This window comes from Hyperoodon ampullatus (assembly GCF_949752795.1).
Source record: "Hyperoodon ampullatus genome assembly, chromosome: 1".
Taxonomy (NCBI): domain Eukaryota; kingdom Metazoa; phylum Chordata; class Mammalia; order Artiodactyla; family Ziphiidae; genus Hyperoodon; species Hyperoodon ampullatus.
Genome location: NC_136914.1, coordinates 63,492,958 through 63,512,445, shown reverse-complemented (window position 1 = coordinate 63,512,445; position 19,488 = coordinate 63,492,958). Strand labels below are relative to the sequence as shown.

Genomic DNA, 19,488 nt, shown 5'->3' with positions numbered 1-19,488 from the left:
CCTGGGAGTCTCTGTACTTCCTGGACTTGGGTGGCTATTTCCTTTCTCATGTTAGGGAAGTTTTCAACTATAATCTCTTCAAATATTTTCTCGGGTCCTTTCTCTCTCTCTTCTCCTTCTCAGGCCACTATAATGTGACTGTTGTTGCATTTAATGTTGTCCCAGAGGTCTCTTATGCTGTTTTCATTTCTTTTCATTGTTTGTTCTTTATTCTGTTCTGCAGCAGTGAATTCCACCGTTCTGTCTTGCAGGTCACTTATCCGTTCTGCCTCAGTTATTCTGCTACTGATTTCCTCTAGTGTAGTTTTCATTTCAGCTATTGTATTGTTCATCTCTGTTTGTTTGTTCTTTAATTCTTCTAGATCTTTGTTAAACATTTCTTGCATCTTCTCGATCTTTGTTTCTATTCTTTTTTTTTTTTTTTTTTTTTTTTGCGTTACGCGGGCCTCTCACTGTTGTGGCCTCTCCCATTGTGGAGCACAGGCTCCGGACCCGCAGGCTCAGCGGCCATGGCTCATGGGCCCAGGCACTCCATGGCATGTGGAATCCTCCCAGACCGGGGCACGAACCCGCATCCCCTGCATCGGCAGGCGGACTCTCAACCACTGCGCCACCAGGGAAGCCCCTTTGCTTCTATTCTTTTTCCGAGGTCCTGGATCATCTTCACTATCATTATTCTGAATTCTTTTTTGGAAGGTTGCCTATCTCCACTTCATTTAGCTGTTTTTCTTGGATTTTATCTTGTTCCTTCATCTGGTACATAGCCCTCTGCCTTTTCATCTCTATCATTCTGTGAATGTGGTTTTTATTCCACAGGCTGCAGGATTGTAGTTTATCTTGCTTCTGCTCGAAGAGGTCATTTTAAAATTAATACCATGCTGAGAGAAAAACATGTGTTTCCCCATGTTGTAAAAAATTAATTTTGTATAAACTATCAACCTTAGTTGGCTTGATGATGTAATAAAAGAACTCTACTTGTGAAATTAAGAATTCTAACTTAATATGAATAATTAGTAGTAACATGAATAAATTAGTACTAATATCCACTCTATTAACTAATGTTTCCATGCTTAATATTTAGTTTTATTCAGGTCAGTTACTGAAAACACACATCGGTAATAATGTATAATAATACATTATTACCAACCACAAGTAATAATGTATTATTCATTATATAATGTTCAAAAGGAATAGTAATTTAACATTATAACAACAGTCATGGGGACAGCATACCTATTTGGCTTAAAAATATCTAACATTAATCCTATGAGCATTCATATTTTAGAAAGAACATTAGGACACCCTTGCAAGGAAAAGGGATTGAAAATAGGAGGAACCAATCATCTCTTGACTATAGGAAAAGACAATAGGTTTAAATCTTCTGTTTTTTAGATAGCGAAATGTGAAAAGAGGGAGCTGAAGTTTCAGTTCCCTAGTCTCCGTTCTCTACAGTATGGATTGAAACCAGAGAGTAAGAGGGCTGACAAAATACTTTTGGTGGAAACCAGGGTCCCCTGGGCTTGTGAAATTAGTACAGGGTTACCACAAAATTGAGGCTCTTAAAATGATTCACATGAACTGGGACCTCTAAGCCGGACCTGAAGTCCATACGTGAAAACACATTGCAGATTCTTATTTTGAAAAAAGTTGAGAGGAAAAAGATGGTGATAAGTGAGTGACCGTGTAACAGCAGTGTTAACATTCTAAAAAGATTTTAGAATACAGATGTAGAACACAGTGCCTGATATAGAATATGCTCTCAATAAATCGTGGTCAAACTTAAGGACAATATTATATTACCTAAAAATATTTTAAATGTGTTAGATATAGTCTAAAATAGTTACAAAGTTTAGTTTGGTGGATTCAGATTTAAGATCAAATTTTAAATCCTAAATCTTTCTAAGATCAAACGTGGTGATTAAGCAGTACAATCATATTTAAAAAGACAACTATTCTCTGTAATTTGCAAAGGCTCAAACTCTCCCAGCAAAGGAAAAAACTCATTCATTCATTTATTGAATGTTTAATAAATACATATTATTTGTTAGGCAGTAGGACTATAATAATGAACGGAAGTCTGCTGTGAAGGAACACATTAGTGTAAGAGAAAATACATTAACAAGTAATTACTAAACAATGTAAGTATTAAGAAAAAATGTCTTATAATTACACACAAAATATCAAAAAATCAAATTTAAAAAATGCCTAAGTGGGGCTTCCCAGGTGGCGCAGTGGTTGAGAGTCCGCCTGCCGATGCAGGGGACATGGGTTCGTGCCCCGGTCTGGGAGGATCCCACATGCCGCGGAGCGGCTGGGCCAATGAGCTATGGCCACTGAGCCTGCGCGTCCGGAGCCTGTGCTCCGCAACGGGAGAGGCCACAACAGTGAGAGGTCTGCGTACCGCAAAAAAAAAAAAAAGAAAGAAAAAAAAAAGACTAAGTGAATGAGGGTGGAGGGGGGAGGAGAAGGAGGGGATAAGGTGAGGGAAGTAATATATGAACTGAGATTTAATGGATAAGTAGAAGTTAGCCAGACAGAGTTGGAGAGGGGTAAGGATAAAGACAGAAGGATTAGAATATGAAAAGACATGAAGGCAAAAATAAATATGGTGCATTCTGGAAAACATGAGTAGTTAGGTAGTGCAGGATAAAGAGGGATTTGCAGGAGAAAAGAAAATGAAGATAAAAATATAGGATCAGGGGCTTCCCTGGTGGCACAGTGGTTGAGAGTCTGTCTGCTGATGCAGGGGACACGGGTTCATGCCCAGGTCTGGGAAGATCACATATGCCGCGGAGCGGCTGGGCCCGTGAGCCATGGTCGCTGAGCCTGCGCGTCCGGAGCCTGTGCTCCGCAACGGGAGAGGCCACAACAGTGAGAGGCCCGCGTACCGCAAAAAATAATAATAATAATAAATATATATATATATATATGATCAGAAAATAAAACTGTATGATGAGGATTCATTCATATTCATTGAATGATTTTAGACAAACAAGCAAAAATGAGATGGAAGTCTTTACAGTCTATACCTTAAAAAATGACACTTTTTTATTTTTTAATTTTTAAATTTTTTTTTTGCGGTACACGGGCCTCTCACTGTTGTGGCCTCTCCTGTTGCGGAGCACAGGCTCTGGACGTGCAGGCTCAGCGGCCATGGCTCACGGGTCCAGCTGCTCCGCGGCATGTGGGATCTTCCCAGACTGGGCCAGGAACCTGTGTTCCCTGCATCGGCAGGTGGACTCTCAATCACTGCACCACCAGGGAAACCCTTTTTATTTTTTAGATTATTTTTCCTGTGCTAAAATGAATCAGCTGATAGGTGCTGAATCATGTTATAGTCTTAATTCAGTTTAATTTTTGCAGCAACCAAGTTTTTGAAATAAGGCTAGAATTTGACACTTCTAATGAATTCTATTTGATGGCAGTGCCTTAAGAATAGTTAATATCCAAACATTAAAATAACCCCATTAGAAAAAAATTCACATATACTGCTGTTGGGAATGAAAACATTCACATATAATGCTGTTGTATCTTTCTTGGAGAGGAATTTGGCAGTATCTAACAAAACTACACATGCACTTATTCTGTGACCCAACAATCCCACCTCTAGGAAGCTACTCTGAAGAAATACCTCTAACAACATAAAAAAATTCATGCACAAAGTTATTTACTGAAAGACTGTTTTTAACTGCAAAATACTGTAAATAACCTACATGTCCATAACAATAGGGTGATTGAATAAACTATAGTACATTCACATAGTTGGGTAAATACAGCTATGAAAGAGATGAGAAAGATCTCTATGAGCTTTTATGGAATGACTTCTAAGATATATTTAAGCAAAACAAACAAACATTTCTAAGATATATTTAAGCAAAACAAACAAACAAAAAACCCAAAAAACAAAAAACTAAGTGCAAAGAGAACCTACAGTGTGCTATATTTCATGTAACAAAGAAGGAAATATGAAAAAATATACATTCTGCTGGTAATCTGTGCTAAGAGAAATATAGGAATTTGAGTCAGATTATCTACAGGGTAGGTGGGAAGAAATAAAGGAAGAAAGAAGCAGAGAGAGAAGAGGTCCTGGGACACTTCCGAGGAAATTTTTTTGTATAGTTCTTATGTTTAGAACCATGTAAATGTGTCACATGCTTAAAAAAAACTGTACACAAATACTGAATTCTAGTTCATAAATATGTTTTTCTCAGCAAGTATCTATTATTGCATGACAAATTACTCCAAAACTTAGTGAGCTAAAACAACAAACACTTATTATCTCATAGTTTCTACAGGTCAGGAATCTCGGCATGGTTTTGCTAGGTGCCTCTTAATCAAGGTCTTTCACAAGGCTGCTAATGAAGTATAGGCCAGGGCTACAGTCATCTTATGTTTGATTAAGGGAACATTTGCTTCTGAGTTCATTTATGCTCATTCATGTAACTCTCAGGTCCTCATTGGCTACTGATTTGGGGACATCAGTTCTTGACATATGAGCCTCTCTTTAGGGTAACTCAAAGCATGGCAGCTTGCTTTCCCAAGAGTGAAGGCTCCAGGGACTTCCCTGGTGGTCCAGTGATTAAGACTTCACCTTCCAATGCAAGGGGTGCGGGTATGATCCCTGGTCAGGGAGCTAAGATCCCACATGCCTCGGGGCCAAAACAACAAAACATAAAACAGAAGCAATATTGTAACAAATTCAAAAAAGACTTGAAAAATGGTCTACCATCAAAAAATCTTAAAAAAACAAAAAAGAATGGGGGCTCCAAGAGAAAGTGAGAAAGAGAGGGAAAATGAGACAGAAGTCATAGAACTTCTGTAATCTAGTTTTGGAAATGACATGTCATCACTTTTGCCATATTCTATTTGTTATAAGTTACTAGCTCCAGCCCCACAGCCAAAAAGAGAGGACTACATGAGATCATAAATACCAGTAGAAAGGGATCAAAGGGGAATATTTTATAGGATGTCTATCATAGTCCATCTTCTAGCCCCTAATTCATGTCCCTCCCACATACAAAATACACTCACCTTCTCCTAAGGGTGGTTTTGCAATTCTGAAACTATAGGTATTTTAGATTTGAGCAAATGAGTCATTAAATTGCAAGTAATGAAAGCCAGGTCTTACTGCCAAGGAAAGGAAATATGAATAAGGAAAGAAGGAAGTTTAGATTTAACCTTGTGATGCTGGATTGCAATCTGAGTTTTCCTTTCACCTCATGATTTTTAATACAAATATAGCCAGGTAGGTAAGTAGACAGACAAATATAAAAGTGTGTGTGTGTGTGTGTGTACACACACACACACACACACACATTTCTTAGGTCTGTTTGCTGAGACGGCTCAGAAGATACCCAGTAGTACTGAGCACACCTAGTTCCCAGCTCTTGGTTTCTAAGTACAATTTCTAATAAACCAGTCTTCAAGGAACCAGAACTCTAAGAAGAAACAGATGATTCCAGGGCTGAGACAGGCAAAAATACAAGATGAACTTGGAACAACTTGTGGTGCCAGAAAGTAAAGAAGTGCTAAAAAATTAATCAGGGCGTGCCAAAAGAACAGAGGAGCCAAGATGAGGGCTCTCCTAATGGCCAAAAGTGAGATAAATGGAGAAACAATTAATGATTTTAAAAGGATTATAGCCCATAGAATAAATATCCATAAATTATACTGATGTAAACAAATAAATTAATAAGCGGAGAGGGAGCATTTCTTCCTTACACAGAATTCCAATTAATAAATGTAAGAGGGACTTTCCTGGTGGTCCGGTGGTTAAAAATCCGTCTTGCAATGCAGGGGATGCCGGTTTGATCCCTGGTTGGGGAACTAAGATCCCACATGCTGTGGGGCAACTAAGCCCACATACCACAACTACTAAGCCCTGTGCCACAACTAGAGAGCCCACGTGCTGCAACTACAGAGCCCACACACTCTGGAGCCCAAGCACCACAACTAGAGAGAAGCCTGTGCACTGCAACGAAGAGGCCGTGTGCTGCAACTAAGACCCAATGCAGCCAAAAAAAAAAGAAAATAATAATAAAAAATAAATAAATATTTTTAAAATGTAGAAGAAATGATGGGAATAGAAAAATCACCATTTGGTAAACATGCAGTAAGTGCTGGAGGCAAGAATTATCAATGAATGCTAAAAGTAGTGGGTGAAAGTACATTGAAAACACAAAATATGGACATAATCTCTTGTAAATATTTCCCAAGATAATTATTAATTAAATTAAAAGGGAAAAATGGTAACTTTAAAGTGCATACACTGGATCAACATGTTCTTAACCAAGTGATCAAAGTCAATATCGTCAGTAATGAGACAAGCTGATGTCTTGATATAATGTATGAAAAAAGACAACAGCATTTTGAGGTATTCTTGTCAAAAAGAATTATGAAAAAATATCAATTAATCCTACATCGAAGGATCTTCCATACAATACAAAATAACTGGCCTGTACTTTTCAAAAGTGTAATAGTCATAAAAGACAAAGAAATACTAAGAAATTGCTCCAGATTAAAGAAACTAAGGAAACATGGTAAGTAAATGATAACTGAGATCCTGGATTGGATCTGGATCAGAAAAAGGAGGTTAGGAGTATTCCAAATGTGGACATTTACATAACTATTTTAGAATCATCAAAGCTAGGAAATTACTGTTGATAAAATACTATTAACTAATCTATAAAACCTATTTAAAATATGCCAATTATCCTCTTAATGTCAAAGAAGAAAGGCACAGAAAAATTCAAGCTGAGTCAAAAAACGGATTTTCTAAATATAGTCCTGGGCTCCTTCTTCTGTCATATAAATTTAGTTTTTATTTACAAGTGTAAGTCAATTTCATTATAATTACAGTAATAAGAAAATTTTAAAATTCATTAAATAGAAAGTTTAAATAGTAACTCATTACCTTTATATCATGGCATACTAGACAAATAATACTAAAATAGTCACAAATTTATAGTACAGTATCTAAAACGTTCAAATAAAAAGAGTAATTGAAATACTGAATAACACAGAAAGACATCTGCATAAAATATGATTATCTCCATAGCAATTCAAACCATTTCAAATTACAGGGTTTTTTTTTTTTGTTTTTTTTAAACCAATGATGAGTTTGGGAATGATTTGAAAACCTTTCATCTTTAGAGAGGCAATGTAGCTTGGTAAGGGAAGGGAGATGAAGGGAGTAAGAAAGGAAGGGTATGTTGGTGGGGACTGGAAGAGAAAAGGAGAGAGTTAAGTAGAAAGGAAGGAAGAGACACACAAAGCTTATAGTTAAATAGCCTTTGGCTCTTTCCAAATCCTTCCCACAGCACAACTTTACAACATGCCACTGACATTAGAAGACTCCCTTGTGCTACAGTGAATCTCATTTTTTTTTTTTTCCCAGGTGAGTAAAATATACCAGAAAGACCCAAAGGAGAAAGTTGAATCCAGGAGCTAAGCAGCAATCTTACAATGCCACAGCCCTATCTTAATTGAAATTTCATTATCCTTAGCAGAAAATACATCAGAATTTTATGTGAGCACCATAAGTTTTAATTTTTTTTGAAGGGGTTACGTATCTTCTCTGAAACATCATTTCCCACTTTCCTGGATTGATCTTATAACAACCTTAGATTTTTATCTGTATCATAGGCTCCTCTCACTTTGTTTGCTTATAGTAAAGATAGAGGAATGGAAAGATCTATAAGAAGAGTCTCAGGAAGGTGACTTCTATCTTTCCTTGGAAGAAACTAGGCACTTTTGTATAATTACAAGGGTGGAACTACCATTTTAGGTATAGCCCTATTCCCCACATTCATGTTGGAAACACCTTGGTATGAGGAAAGAAAAGACCATCTCTTCTACTGTCAGAATATGGATCTGGTGACAGCCTGCCTCTCTGAAAATGTTTGGAAATCATGTATCCTAAGGAATTAGATTTAGCAAAAAGATGTAACAAATCAAAAAGGAATTCCCTGAGAATAAAATGTACAGACTTGAGAGAAAAAGGAAGTTTTTCCCATAATTAAAAATAATACCTTTATAAAGAACAGTAAGTCTCCTAACCAAAGAGAGACTATCTGGATGAAGATGTATGCATTCATAGCACTTATTATATCTGGTGCACATAATTTAAAGATTTGCACAGATTTTCATAGTGAAACAGCAAATGACATCTTTGTATAGACACTGACAGACTATTTCAGATAAGACAGAGTTTACCAAAGGTTATTTACAATTAAAGCACTATTGCTGTTTTCCAATTATTAATTTTTATATTGTTATTTTAAAAAGAATCAATGGCTATTAGAAAGATTAAGGATTTAACAGTGTAAACAATAAATATCAATAAATGTCCCCCTCCTCTCCCAGCAAACTATGTAAAAGAAAAAAAAGTTAACCTAATCCATCTGCTTTGGTAAAAAGATGATCAGGGTTTACTTATAAGGAGACACAGCCATTACTCAGGTTTAGAAAACATGGATTCAAGTAATTAAAGCCAATTATACGTTTCTTTCAGAATGTCCCGATGCATCATGTAGCATTCCTGTTTTGGGCTATACATCACTATCCTAATATGATTTAAGAGCTACTCAGCCACAACAGAAACAACAACAACAAAACTGCAAAATTTTGTATATTGCTTTGTAATTCATTCGTTGATAAGGTAGATATTTTTTTAAAAAGTTAAATCATCACTTAGGAAAGAGACAGTAATTTCAATTTTCCTAGTTTGCACTAGAGGTTTTTATCATACTGAATCCTCTGTAGGATCAATAGGTTTAAAATGGATTTCCCTGCAAGAAAATGTACAATGTGGGAATAATGCCAGCAGAAGGATGGATGAAACAGATTATAAACATAATCTTTATAAACAGAAATCATCTGTGAGATTCAAACACTAGGTCTATGTGGGAGAGTTTTATCTAAAATGTAGCATCCTTAATATGTATGAAATAATTAAACTGAATTCTTCTGCCCAATTTTCAAGCTGTATTTTACTGTTTAAACTCTATCTTAAAGCGCATTGTACCGGTAATGTGACGTTTCACTGTGGAATTAAGTGGTAACTCTTGACAAAGCAGTTATTATCATGAGATAATTGACCTTGTTTGAGAGTTAAGTATCCTGAAGCAAAGTTGAGTGTACTTAATCCTGGCAGGTTAATTATCTAGTCATTATGGAGCCTTGAAAAGTATTACTCTTAAGAACCATTTGCAAAATGACACTATTCAAAAAATGTTCTTAATTTAATAAAAATGAAAAACAAGAATAATCAAGTTCTTTAGTCATGTACTGCTAGATTATGACTACAAAGCAGACTGCATTAGCAGGCATCAATGAATATAATTACCTGCATGTAGAATGTCCTTTTTTAAGCTGAGTCTAGGTAACAAACGGTTGTCTAGGTAACAAATGGTTGTCGCAGAAGGGAAATGCTTTCAACTTTGAAGATGTCAGAAACAAATTAAAAATACAATGTAACATTTAAATAATTTATATATTATGGTAGTTTCAAAACTGCTTTAACAAGGACAACCAATAAATTCAGATGTGTAGTTTAAAAGTATAAAATGCAATTTAACAGGTTACCAAGAATTTTTAATTGAGCCAACATGAAAATTTATCACTATGCATTTCTGAATCTCAGTTAAAAGTAAGTCACACAAATCAAAATCAGAATGAGATGCTATATTACACCCCTTAGGATGGTTATTGCCAAAAAAATGGAAAATAGCAAGTGTTAGCAAGGATGTAGAGAAATAGGAACCCTTGTGCATTGCTGGTGGGAATCGTAAAATGGTGCAGCTGCTGTGGAAAACAATTTGGTGGTTCCTCAAAAAGTTAAAAAGAGGATTATTACCATATGATCCAGCAATGCCACTTCTACATACCCAAAAAAACTGAAAGCAGGGACTTGAACAGATACTTGTATACCAGCAGCAGCAGCATTATTAACAAAAGTCAAAGGTAAAAACAAACTGAATATCCATCAATGGATGAATGGATAAACAAAGGGGAAACTCTGATACATGCTACAACATGGATGAACCCTGAAAACATTATCTTCAGTGAAATAAGCTAGACAGACAACTATTGTGTGATGTTACTTTTTGAGGTACCTAGAATAGGCAAATTCACAGAGAAAGCCAGTAAAATAGTGGTTATCAGGCACTGGGGGAAAAGGGGAATTAGCAGTTATTGTTGAATGGGTACAAAGCTACTGTTTTGGAAAGATAAAAAAGTTCTGTGAATAGACAGTGGTGATGGTTGCACCACACTGTCAGTGTACTTAAAGCCGATGAATTATACACTTAAAAGTAGTAAATTTTGTTATATATTTTTTACTGCGATAAAAGAAAGAAAAAAAGTAAATCACATCAGTTAATAATTTATACTTTGTTTTTATCATATTAATGGAGTATCAGTATTCCTGTGAATACTTCTACTTTGTTTCAGAATGAGCTCAACCAAATATTTTCAGATAATCCTTAGAGAAGAATCCCCTTTTCCCCGGGCAAATCAAACAGAGCAAAGAAACAGTAGGGGTGAAAGAAGAGAAAAAAAAATCTAGCTTGTAAGGCATTACAGTTGAGCCTGTTAACAATGAAAAGAATAACTATCTAAAATTAATGTTTGGGATTATATTATTTTAGATTTCAGAACAAGGACTTGCTGATTTATAGTAAAATTGTTCAGTGTTACTATTAGAACATCTGAGAAAAATGAACTCACAGTTTTTGTAAAAAACATTTTTAGGCTCTAAGAAAAAATTTAAAAGATCTAGTATTTCTACACAAATCCTTCACTTTACGTATGAGGAAATGGAAGGAACAGTAGTTAGCTAATAAATAAGCAAATTGATTAAATTTTTAAAATTTAGTTTAAAAAGTCTATAAACATTTTATTAATATATAATGATATATCATTTTCTAATATTTAAAGTAGGGTCAAGACTTTTAATGTGTGTATGCTGACTGATACTCTAGAGCCTTTCTTATAGAATCAGATCCATAATTCATGGTTTATGAATTTCACTTTTAGTTTCTTTAAAGGAGAGTCAAAACTTGAAGACTTCTATGGAGTACTCCTGAGTGCAGATATTTATAGTTTCTTCTTCCTTTAATCTTTAAAACTTTTCATGCCCACACCTAATTCAAGAACAACTTTTTAAAGCAATTTGTCTTTACTGAGTTTTGTACCCAAACTTAATTCATTAAACTAATTCTCACTCTATTTGCACTCTATTCTATTTTATCAGATTATATAATAATTAAAAGCAAATTTGTAGGAAGAGAAGTTGGTCTATCAGAGAATAGCCTAATAGTGTAATAGTTTTTCCTTATTCACTTGGCACTACTTATTATGTTTTTTTTTTTTTTTTTTTTGGTGGTACGTGGGCCTCTCATTGTTGTGGCCTCTCCTGTTGTGGAGCACAGACTCCGGACGCGCAGACCCAGCAGCCATGGCTCACGGGCCCAGCCGCTCCACGGCATGTGGGATCTTCCCGGACCGGGGCACGAACCCGTGTCCCCTGCATCGGCAGGCGGACTCTCAACCACTGTGCCACCAGGGAAGCCCTACTTATTATGTTTTATCAAGGGAATGGAGAGTGCATGTTATTCAAGCAAGTTAGTTAAGTGAAACTTAAGAGAGGAATAATATCAATACTGCTAAGAACACCTTCAACACTACCTAACAAAAACTGAGCACAGTTGACCTTTGAACAACACCAGTTTGAAGTGCACGTGTCCACTTATATGCAGATTTTTTTCAACAGTAAATACTACAGAACTACAGGATCTGCCATTGGTTGGAACCTCAGGTGCAGTGGAACCATGAGTACAGGGAGCCGACTATAAATTATATGCAGAATTTTTATTGCCTTTAGAGGTGGCAACCCAACCCCCTGTGGTTTTCACAGGTCAACAGTACTTTCTACGGACCACCAGGGAAGTCCCTCATGGCTTCACTTAACATTGGTTCTTTAGAGCTTTTTATATGAACTCTAATTTTCCCCATTTTTAAACTTATGTAAATGGAATCATACAGTACGTATTCTTTCAAAAAAGCTTTATAAGGTATAATTCACATATAATGATCTGCACAAATTAAAGTATCTAATTAGATAAGTTTTGACACATGCATAAAGCCCTGAAACTACAGCCACAATCAAGATAAGGAACACATTCATTACTTCCAAAAGTTTTGTTATGTCCATTTGTGATCACTGCCTCACAGCACAACTCCTTCCCAGGCAACCATGAATCTGCTTTCTGTCACTACAGTTTGAATTCTCTAGAATTTAATTTAAATGGAGTTACACAGAATGTACTTTTTGTCTGGCAGCTCATCTTTCACTCAGTATAAATATTCTGCCATTCATCCATGTTGGTGCATGTATAAATACTTCATTTCTTTTATGGACTAGTATTCTAGAGTATGGATATACCACAGTTTGCTTATCCCGTCACCAGCTGATGGACACTGAGTTGTTTCTAGACTTTGGATATTACAAATAAAAATTCCTACAAGCATTTGTGTATGTGTTTATATGTACATATACTTTCATTTCTCTTGCGGGGGGACAGCTAGGTCATATGGTGGGTTATATATAACTTTGTAAGAAACTGGAAAACTATTTTTCAAAGTAGTTGTACCATTCTGCATTCTCACCAGCAGTGTATGACAGTTCTAGCAGCTCGTGCAAATATCTCGTATAGTCATACTTTTTAATGTTGGACACCTGAATAGTTGTTGCATGTTGTATGGGCTGAAGTTTTGCTTTTTTGGATATGGATATTCAATTGCTATAGCATAATTTGTTAAAAAGACTATTATTTACAGGATTGCTACTGAAATTTTGTTAAAGAATCAACAGTTGATCTATTTCTATACTATCTCCTCTGTTCCATGGATCTATTTGCCTATCTTCAGGCCAATGCCACACTGTATTGACTACTGTAGCTTTATAAGTCCTGACACTATGTAGTGTAGGTCCTCTGATTTTTTTTTTCAAAGTTGGTTTGACTATTTTAGTCCAGTGTTTTTTCATATTAATTTTAGAATATGCTTGTTGACTTCTAGAAAATGAACAAACAAAAAACCTGTTGGAATTTTAAATTAAATTATGTTGAATCCAAAGACCAATTTGAGACCTGACATCTTCACAATAGAGTTAAAATCCATGCACATGCCCTCTCTCTCCATTTACTTAGTCCTTTAATTTTTCTCAACAATGTTTTATAGTGTTCAGTATACAGGTTTTGTATATCTTTTATTAGATTTATCCCAAAGTACGTTATATCTTTTCATAGTAATGGAAATAGTAATTTTAAATTTCAATTTCTGCGTGTTTGCTGCTACTATATAGAAATGCAATTGGTTTTTGTGTGTTTATCTTGTATCCCACAACCTTGCTAAACTCATTTTTATTTGTAATAGCTCTTTGTAGATTTCAAAGGATTTTTCTACAAAGATGAGCATGGTGTTTAGTAACAGAGACAGTTTTTCTTCTTCCTTTCTAATCTCGATGATTTTCATACCTTATTATCACTGACTAAAACCTCCAGTACAATGCTGAATAAAAGTGGAAAGAGTGAACATCCTTGCTTTGTCCCTGATCTTAGAGGAAAGTATTCAGTTTTTAATCATTAAGTATGATATTAGCTGTACATTTTTTGTGGATGTCCTGTATTGGGTTGAAGAAGTTCCATTCTATTCTTAGTACTCTGAGTGCTTTTTATCAGGAATGGATGTTGGATTCTGACATAGGTTTTTTTCTGTGTCTATTAAGATGGTGATCTTTTTTATTTTTACAAAGGTGAATTATATTGATTGGTAAATCAACCCTACAGTCCTGGTCATGATGAATTATCCTATTACTGGATTGAATTTGCTAAAATTAGGGGGGGGGAAATGTCAAAATCCAACATCCATTCCAGATAAAAAGCCCTCAGATTACTAAGAATAGAAGGGAATTTCTTTAACCCAATACAGGGCACTGTATGCATATTGGGATAATACTGTTAGGAGGGATAAAAGGAGCCTCCTCTAGACTAATTTTGCCCCAATGGTGTTCTAAGCACTCTGAAGCTCATGAATTATGAGGTTCTCTACTCTAGCTAGTAGAATAAGAATGGTTACATACTCTCTGTGCACTCTGAAGAGTATTCCCTAGTGTCTTCTCAGGTGGTTCTTTTTCCAGCCTTCATTAGTTTCCTCACAGCTGATCAGTACTCAGCTGAAAGACTTGGGTGGGACTCTGCAAATCTCCTGTGTTCTCTATGCAGCTCTTTCCTTTCGGGTGCTATGAATTGCAAACTCCAGCTGGCTAGCTGTTAGATTTCCTGAACTTCCAGCTCCATCTCTTCAATTCAAAGAGACTGCCAAGCTCTACGTGGGTTCTCCTCTGTGCAATGGCCTAGAAGTTCTCTTCAAGTGATAAGTTGGGTTAATCATAGGGCTCATCTCATTTATTTCTTGTCTCACAAGGATCACTGTCCTTCATTATCTGTGAAGAGATAGCCTTGGTGGACAAGTTCTTCTTTTTTTAAAATATACTTTCTGAGGTTATCAGAAAAGCTTTAAAACATCATTAGTAGTACACAATCCTATGAAAAGGAAAGTGGCACTAGGTAGAAAATAAGAGTCAAGTATGTTTGGTTTTAGCTAAGTGCTGATATTTTGAGAATTTATATTAAGCACAGTAGATTTGCTTTTTTCTTTGTTTTTTTCTTTTGAGAGAGAAAGAGGTGGAGAAGGACAAAGCAATCCTGTATGTATTCCCTGAGAAATATATTTCACACTTCATTGCAATTTAGAAATGAAATGTCCCTTGTTTCCTAGAGAACCGAAGATAGTTTATTATTACTTGAGTATTCAAGGAGAACAATGAAATATGAGATTAAAGAGATAAAGCTCATAATAACATATTTGCTTTTTTATAATCAAATATGGTATCATTTTTATTTACTCTCATTAAATTTCATCACTTAACTGGTATTTCCAAATCTATTAAAATTGTTGAAAGTCTCATTTTGACATTCAACTTACTTGGTATCTATTAACATGTTGCATTATTTACATTCTGTGCAATTGCATTATCTACAAATACAGCTTTATCTAAATCACTGATAGTTTACTTGAGCAAACACTGAAGCATATCACTAGAAATCTATTAATTTATCGGAGGACTTTTTGAGACTGGTTCAGTAAACTATCAAATATATCTAATTGCCCTGTATCCAATATTTATTATTCTATAATCCATATTATGACAGATCATCTCAAATATACTACACATCTACTGTTTATTGGTCTGCCATAATAGGTACTACATGTCTGTTGAATTCATATGAACAGCAATCATACAAAAAAGTAAAAAGTTATCCTGACATGACTTGTAGCCATGTAGTAGCTTGTAACTTTACTACTTCCTCTTCTAGGTAGGGAAAAATAATTTCTTTAATAATCTATACAGTACTAAGTTCTAGTCAAACTTTAACTTTACCAATTTGTAGAATCAATCAATTTTTTAAATTGTGGTAAAATATACATAAAGTAAAATTTTACCACTTTAACAATTTTAAGTGTTAAATTCACTGACATTAAATATATTCACAATGTTGTGCAATCATCACCACTATCCATTTCCAGAACTTTTTTTCATCCCAAATAGAAGCTTTGTACTCATTAAATAACTCCCAACTCCCCTTTCCCCCCAGTGCCTAGTAACCACTATTCTGCTGTCCTTCTTTATGAGTTTTTCTATTCCAGATACTTCATTTCAGAGGAATCCTTATAGGAAAACCAATAGGTGTCTGCTTGTATCTGCCTTATTTCACTTAACATAATGTTTTCAAGATTCATTCATGTTGTACCATGTATCAGAATTCATTCCTTTTAAAGGCTGAATAATATTCCATTGTATGCATATACCAGATTTTATCTATCTATTCATCTGTTGAAGAACATTTGGTTTGTTTCCAACTTGTGGTTATTGTGAATAATGCTGCTAAACATTGCTGTAAAAGCATTTGAATCCCTGCTTTGAAGGTTTTTTGGTTATACCTAGAAGTGGAATTGCTGGATCATACGGTAATAATTCTCTTTTTAACTTTATGAATAACCACCAAATTGTTTTCCACAGCAGCTGCACCATTTTACATTCCCACCAGCTATGCACAAGAGTTCCCATTTCTCCACATCCTTGCCAGTACTTGTTATTTTCCATTTTTTTATTTTGAAAACAGCCATCCTACTGGGTGTCAAGTAATATCTTACTTTGGTTTCATAAGCATTTCTCTAATGATTACTGATGGTGAGCATCTTTTCACATGCTTATTGGCCCTTTGTATTGATATATCTTCTTTGAAGAAATATTTAAGTCCTTTGACCATTTTTAGATTAGGTTGTTTTCTTCTTGTTGAGATGTATTTGAGTTGTTAAGATATATATTCTGGATAATAATCCCTGAACCGATATATTATTTGCAAATATTTTCTACCACCAATGGGTTGTCTTTTCACTTTACTGATAGTGTCCTTTGATGCACAAAAGTTTTTAATTTTGATGAAGTCCAATTACTTTTTCTGTTGACTGTACTTTTGGAGTTTTTTTAAACAATGAAGACCATTTTGATATCATCAGCATTTTCTGCAAACCTAATTATTCTTGGGCCTCTATTCTTTTCTATTCTTCAATGTCTCTGCCAAACTTTTAGCATTGTTCCCTGGTTCTATAAATGCTTTCCATCTTTTTTACATATGTTTTACAAATGTGAGCTCTTATTAAAGAGTTTTCTGTGTGCTCTCCAATGCTTTTTATTTTTGTTAAGGCTCCTCCTCATTTTCTTTTTAATTAAGGTCATTTGAGGTTGATGTTAAGGGCTAAGGATGAGGGCAAGGGTTGACTGATAACTGTTATGAAAATGTTTTTTATCTTGCTTGTGGTCACAGTCACATGACAGGTATGCATTTGCAAAAGCTCACAGAAATGTATAAGAAGAGTGAATTTTACTACATGTAAATTATAAACCTGAATAACTTAATCCTTTAAAAGACTAATTTTTTACTGTGTAAGAAATTAGTATATTCTGAAGGAAATACTAAAAATACTGAGTTAGAGTGGTCCAAGCTGAGGCAGTTTTATTTAATTCTCAAGTACACAGTTTTTATTTATATATTTCTAAACATATACACAAAGAGAAACCAAAACAACCAGGTACTTAAAAAAAAAATTACTCACCGTCTCATTTCCAAAGAGTATGTCAACATAAGGCATAACTTTCATCAATGATTCCTTGTAGATCTGACTAATAAATGGTGCAGACAGATTCAAAGTGAAAATTCTGTTGTTTTCAGAAGCATGGTGAGCCACTTTTAAAACTGACTCTGGGGAAACTGTGAGAAAAAAACCCTGGATAAAGAAAAAAAGGAAGGGAAATTAGAAATGCTATCTCCACAGAGTCACTCTCAGTGAGAATAAAAGAAACCTATACAAAAGCCTATATAATGTAAACCTTAGAAATACAATTATAAAATGCAAGGCAGAAAAAAGCATTTGATTAGGAGAAAAGTTTATCACATGAGTACTATATGCTTGATATATGCCATTACATTAGAGAATAAGACATTATTTATTTCATATTAGATTTGTATATCCAATACTGAAAGAATTCTAGGAATCTACATAAGAAAAAATATTTGAAAGGTCTCATTCAGGACAATAATTACTTTTAAATCAGAGAAATAGTAATGAAGGCAGATTAGATCCTTACAGCTTCTTACAGTTTGGATTCTTATTGTCAGGAAAGCTATATTTTAAAATACTATTTATCTATATCTTAAATATTAGTAAGTCTTTTAAAATATATATTTATGCTTTCTAGATGTAAGAAAGTATAAGCAAAGACATGGATGCTTATATAGAAATCTGGTTTGGATGATGTGCAAGGAAATGGAGGAGTACACAAAGGGCAAAAGAAGATAAAAGTTTGAAAGCCCAGATGAGTTAAGAGCACGAAGGGCCTCAAGTGGCAGTTCAGGAGTCTATTAGGTGGAGTGGGGATGAATGAAGGGTAATGAAGTTTTCCTTGAAAGAAAGGAATAACAAGCTTAATAGGAGAATTCAAGGGAAGGTTACTCTGGACAGCAACAGTCAATAAAAGCCTGCTTTTGGCTTTGTAAAAGGAAATCATACTGGGAGTATTACATACTGGACTTAGCAATTGTTTAAGATGTGGGAGACAAAGGAAAAGAGTCAAAAGATTACTAAGATTTTGAATCTGGTTCTACTATTAATAGAAATAGAAAAATCCAGGAATTCCCTGGTGGTCCAGTGGTTAGGACTCTGCGCTTCCAATGCAGGGGGCACAGGTTTGATCCCTGGTCAGGGAACTAAAATGCCACATGCTGCGAGGCACGGCCGAAAAACAAAAAAACAAAAAACAAAGAAAAAAATAGAAAAATACAGAACAAGACCTGGCTTAGACATCAAAGAGAGTGTTTAGTTGTGGTCATACTACATTTGAGGTGTTAAGGGACTTCCAAATATATCAGAAAGCTGGACTCAGGAGAAAGGCCATGGAAGAAGGTGATGGTAAAAGAGGAGTTGTAATTACCAAGAAAGAAAACGTAGAAAAAGAAGAGGGCAAAGGACAGAATGGAGAAGAACCAAAATCAGGGGACAGAGGAAAGGAAAAAAGTAGAGTACAAGAGGAAGGCACACAAGAAGAACAGAAGCCATGACAGAGAAACCCAACAAGGGAAACTTTAAGAAGATACTTAAAGGCACCGAAGCTATCAATGGGTAGAGAGGAAAGGACTGAGCCAAAATCACAGGATTTAATGGTTAGGAGAAAGTGCTTAAGGTATGAAGGTAAAAACAGATAGTTGTTTAAAAAAGAATGGTGAGAAAGTAAGGGTAAAGATAAATTATCTGGGGAGTTTTATCAGTGAATAATAATAGAATCATCTAAAATTCACTGAGCAATTCTTACAATCCAGGCACTATACTAAAAGCTCAACTCAATGTATATCAGCTCAATGTATATCAACTTAGTTATCATTTTTTCCTTACATAAACCTATGAGGTAGATACTGTTATTCTCTTTTTATGAATAAAGAAGGCAAGATAGGAAAGTTAAGAAAGGTTTCCCAGGTCCTACAGCTTATGTGTGATGGAGTTTGAATTCAAGTGACTCCAGAGATAATACCCTAGTTTTAGTAGATAACAGAGAAGAAAAGAGCAAAAAGATAATTTTAGTGGCAGAAGGGGAGTAGGAGAGTTGTTTTTAAGAACAGGGAAAGTTTGAGCATTTCTGCTCTTCAATGAAGGATCTACTGGAGAAACAGAAGAATGAAGAAGCAAGAGAGGGAGGATAATTAGAGCAAGGAATCAGTGGAAGTAGGGAAATGGGAATGAGAAGAGGAGAAGAGCTACCTTATGTTAGAAATAACCATAGAAGTGTAAAGGAAACTTCTTTTAAAAGTT

The 19,488-nt window shown here is 35.1% G+C and overlaps 1 protein-coding gene across 3 annotated transcripts in view; it reads right to left on the bottom strand.

Moving 5' to 3' along the window:
• The window catches only part of ADK (adenosine kinase), a gene marked incomplete at both ends in the record, with an annotated part of 516,283 nt that overhangs the window by 128,560 nt on the left and 368,235 nt on the right, over positions 1 to 19,488 (bottom strand). For 2 of the 3 annotated variants that reach the window (XM_079719313.1, XM_079719312.1), the window contains one exon: positions 17,242 to 17,412. The exons of the other annotated variant lie outside the window; for it this stretch is intronic. In XM_079719313.1, coding sequence (XP_079575439.1) covers positions 17,242 to 17,412 — 171 coding nt within the window. The remainder of the gene's footprint in view (positions 1 to 17,241; positions 17,413 to 19,488) is intronic. 3 annotated transcript variants of the gene reach the window in all.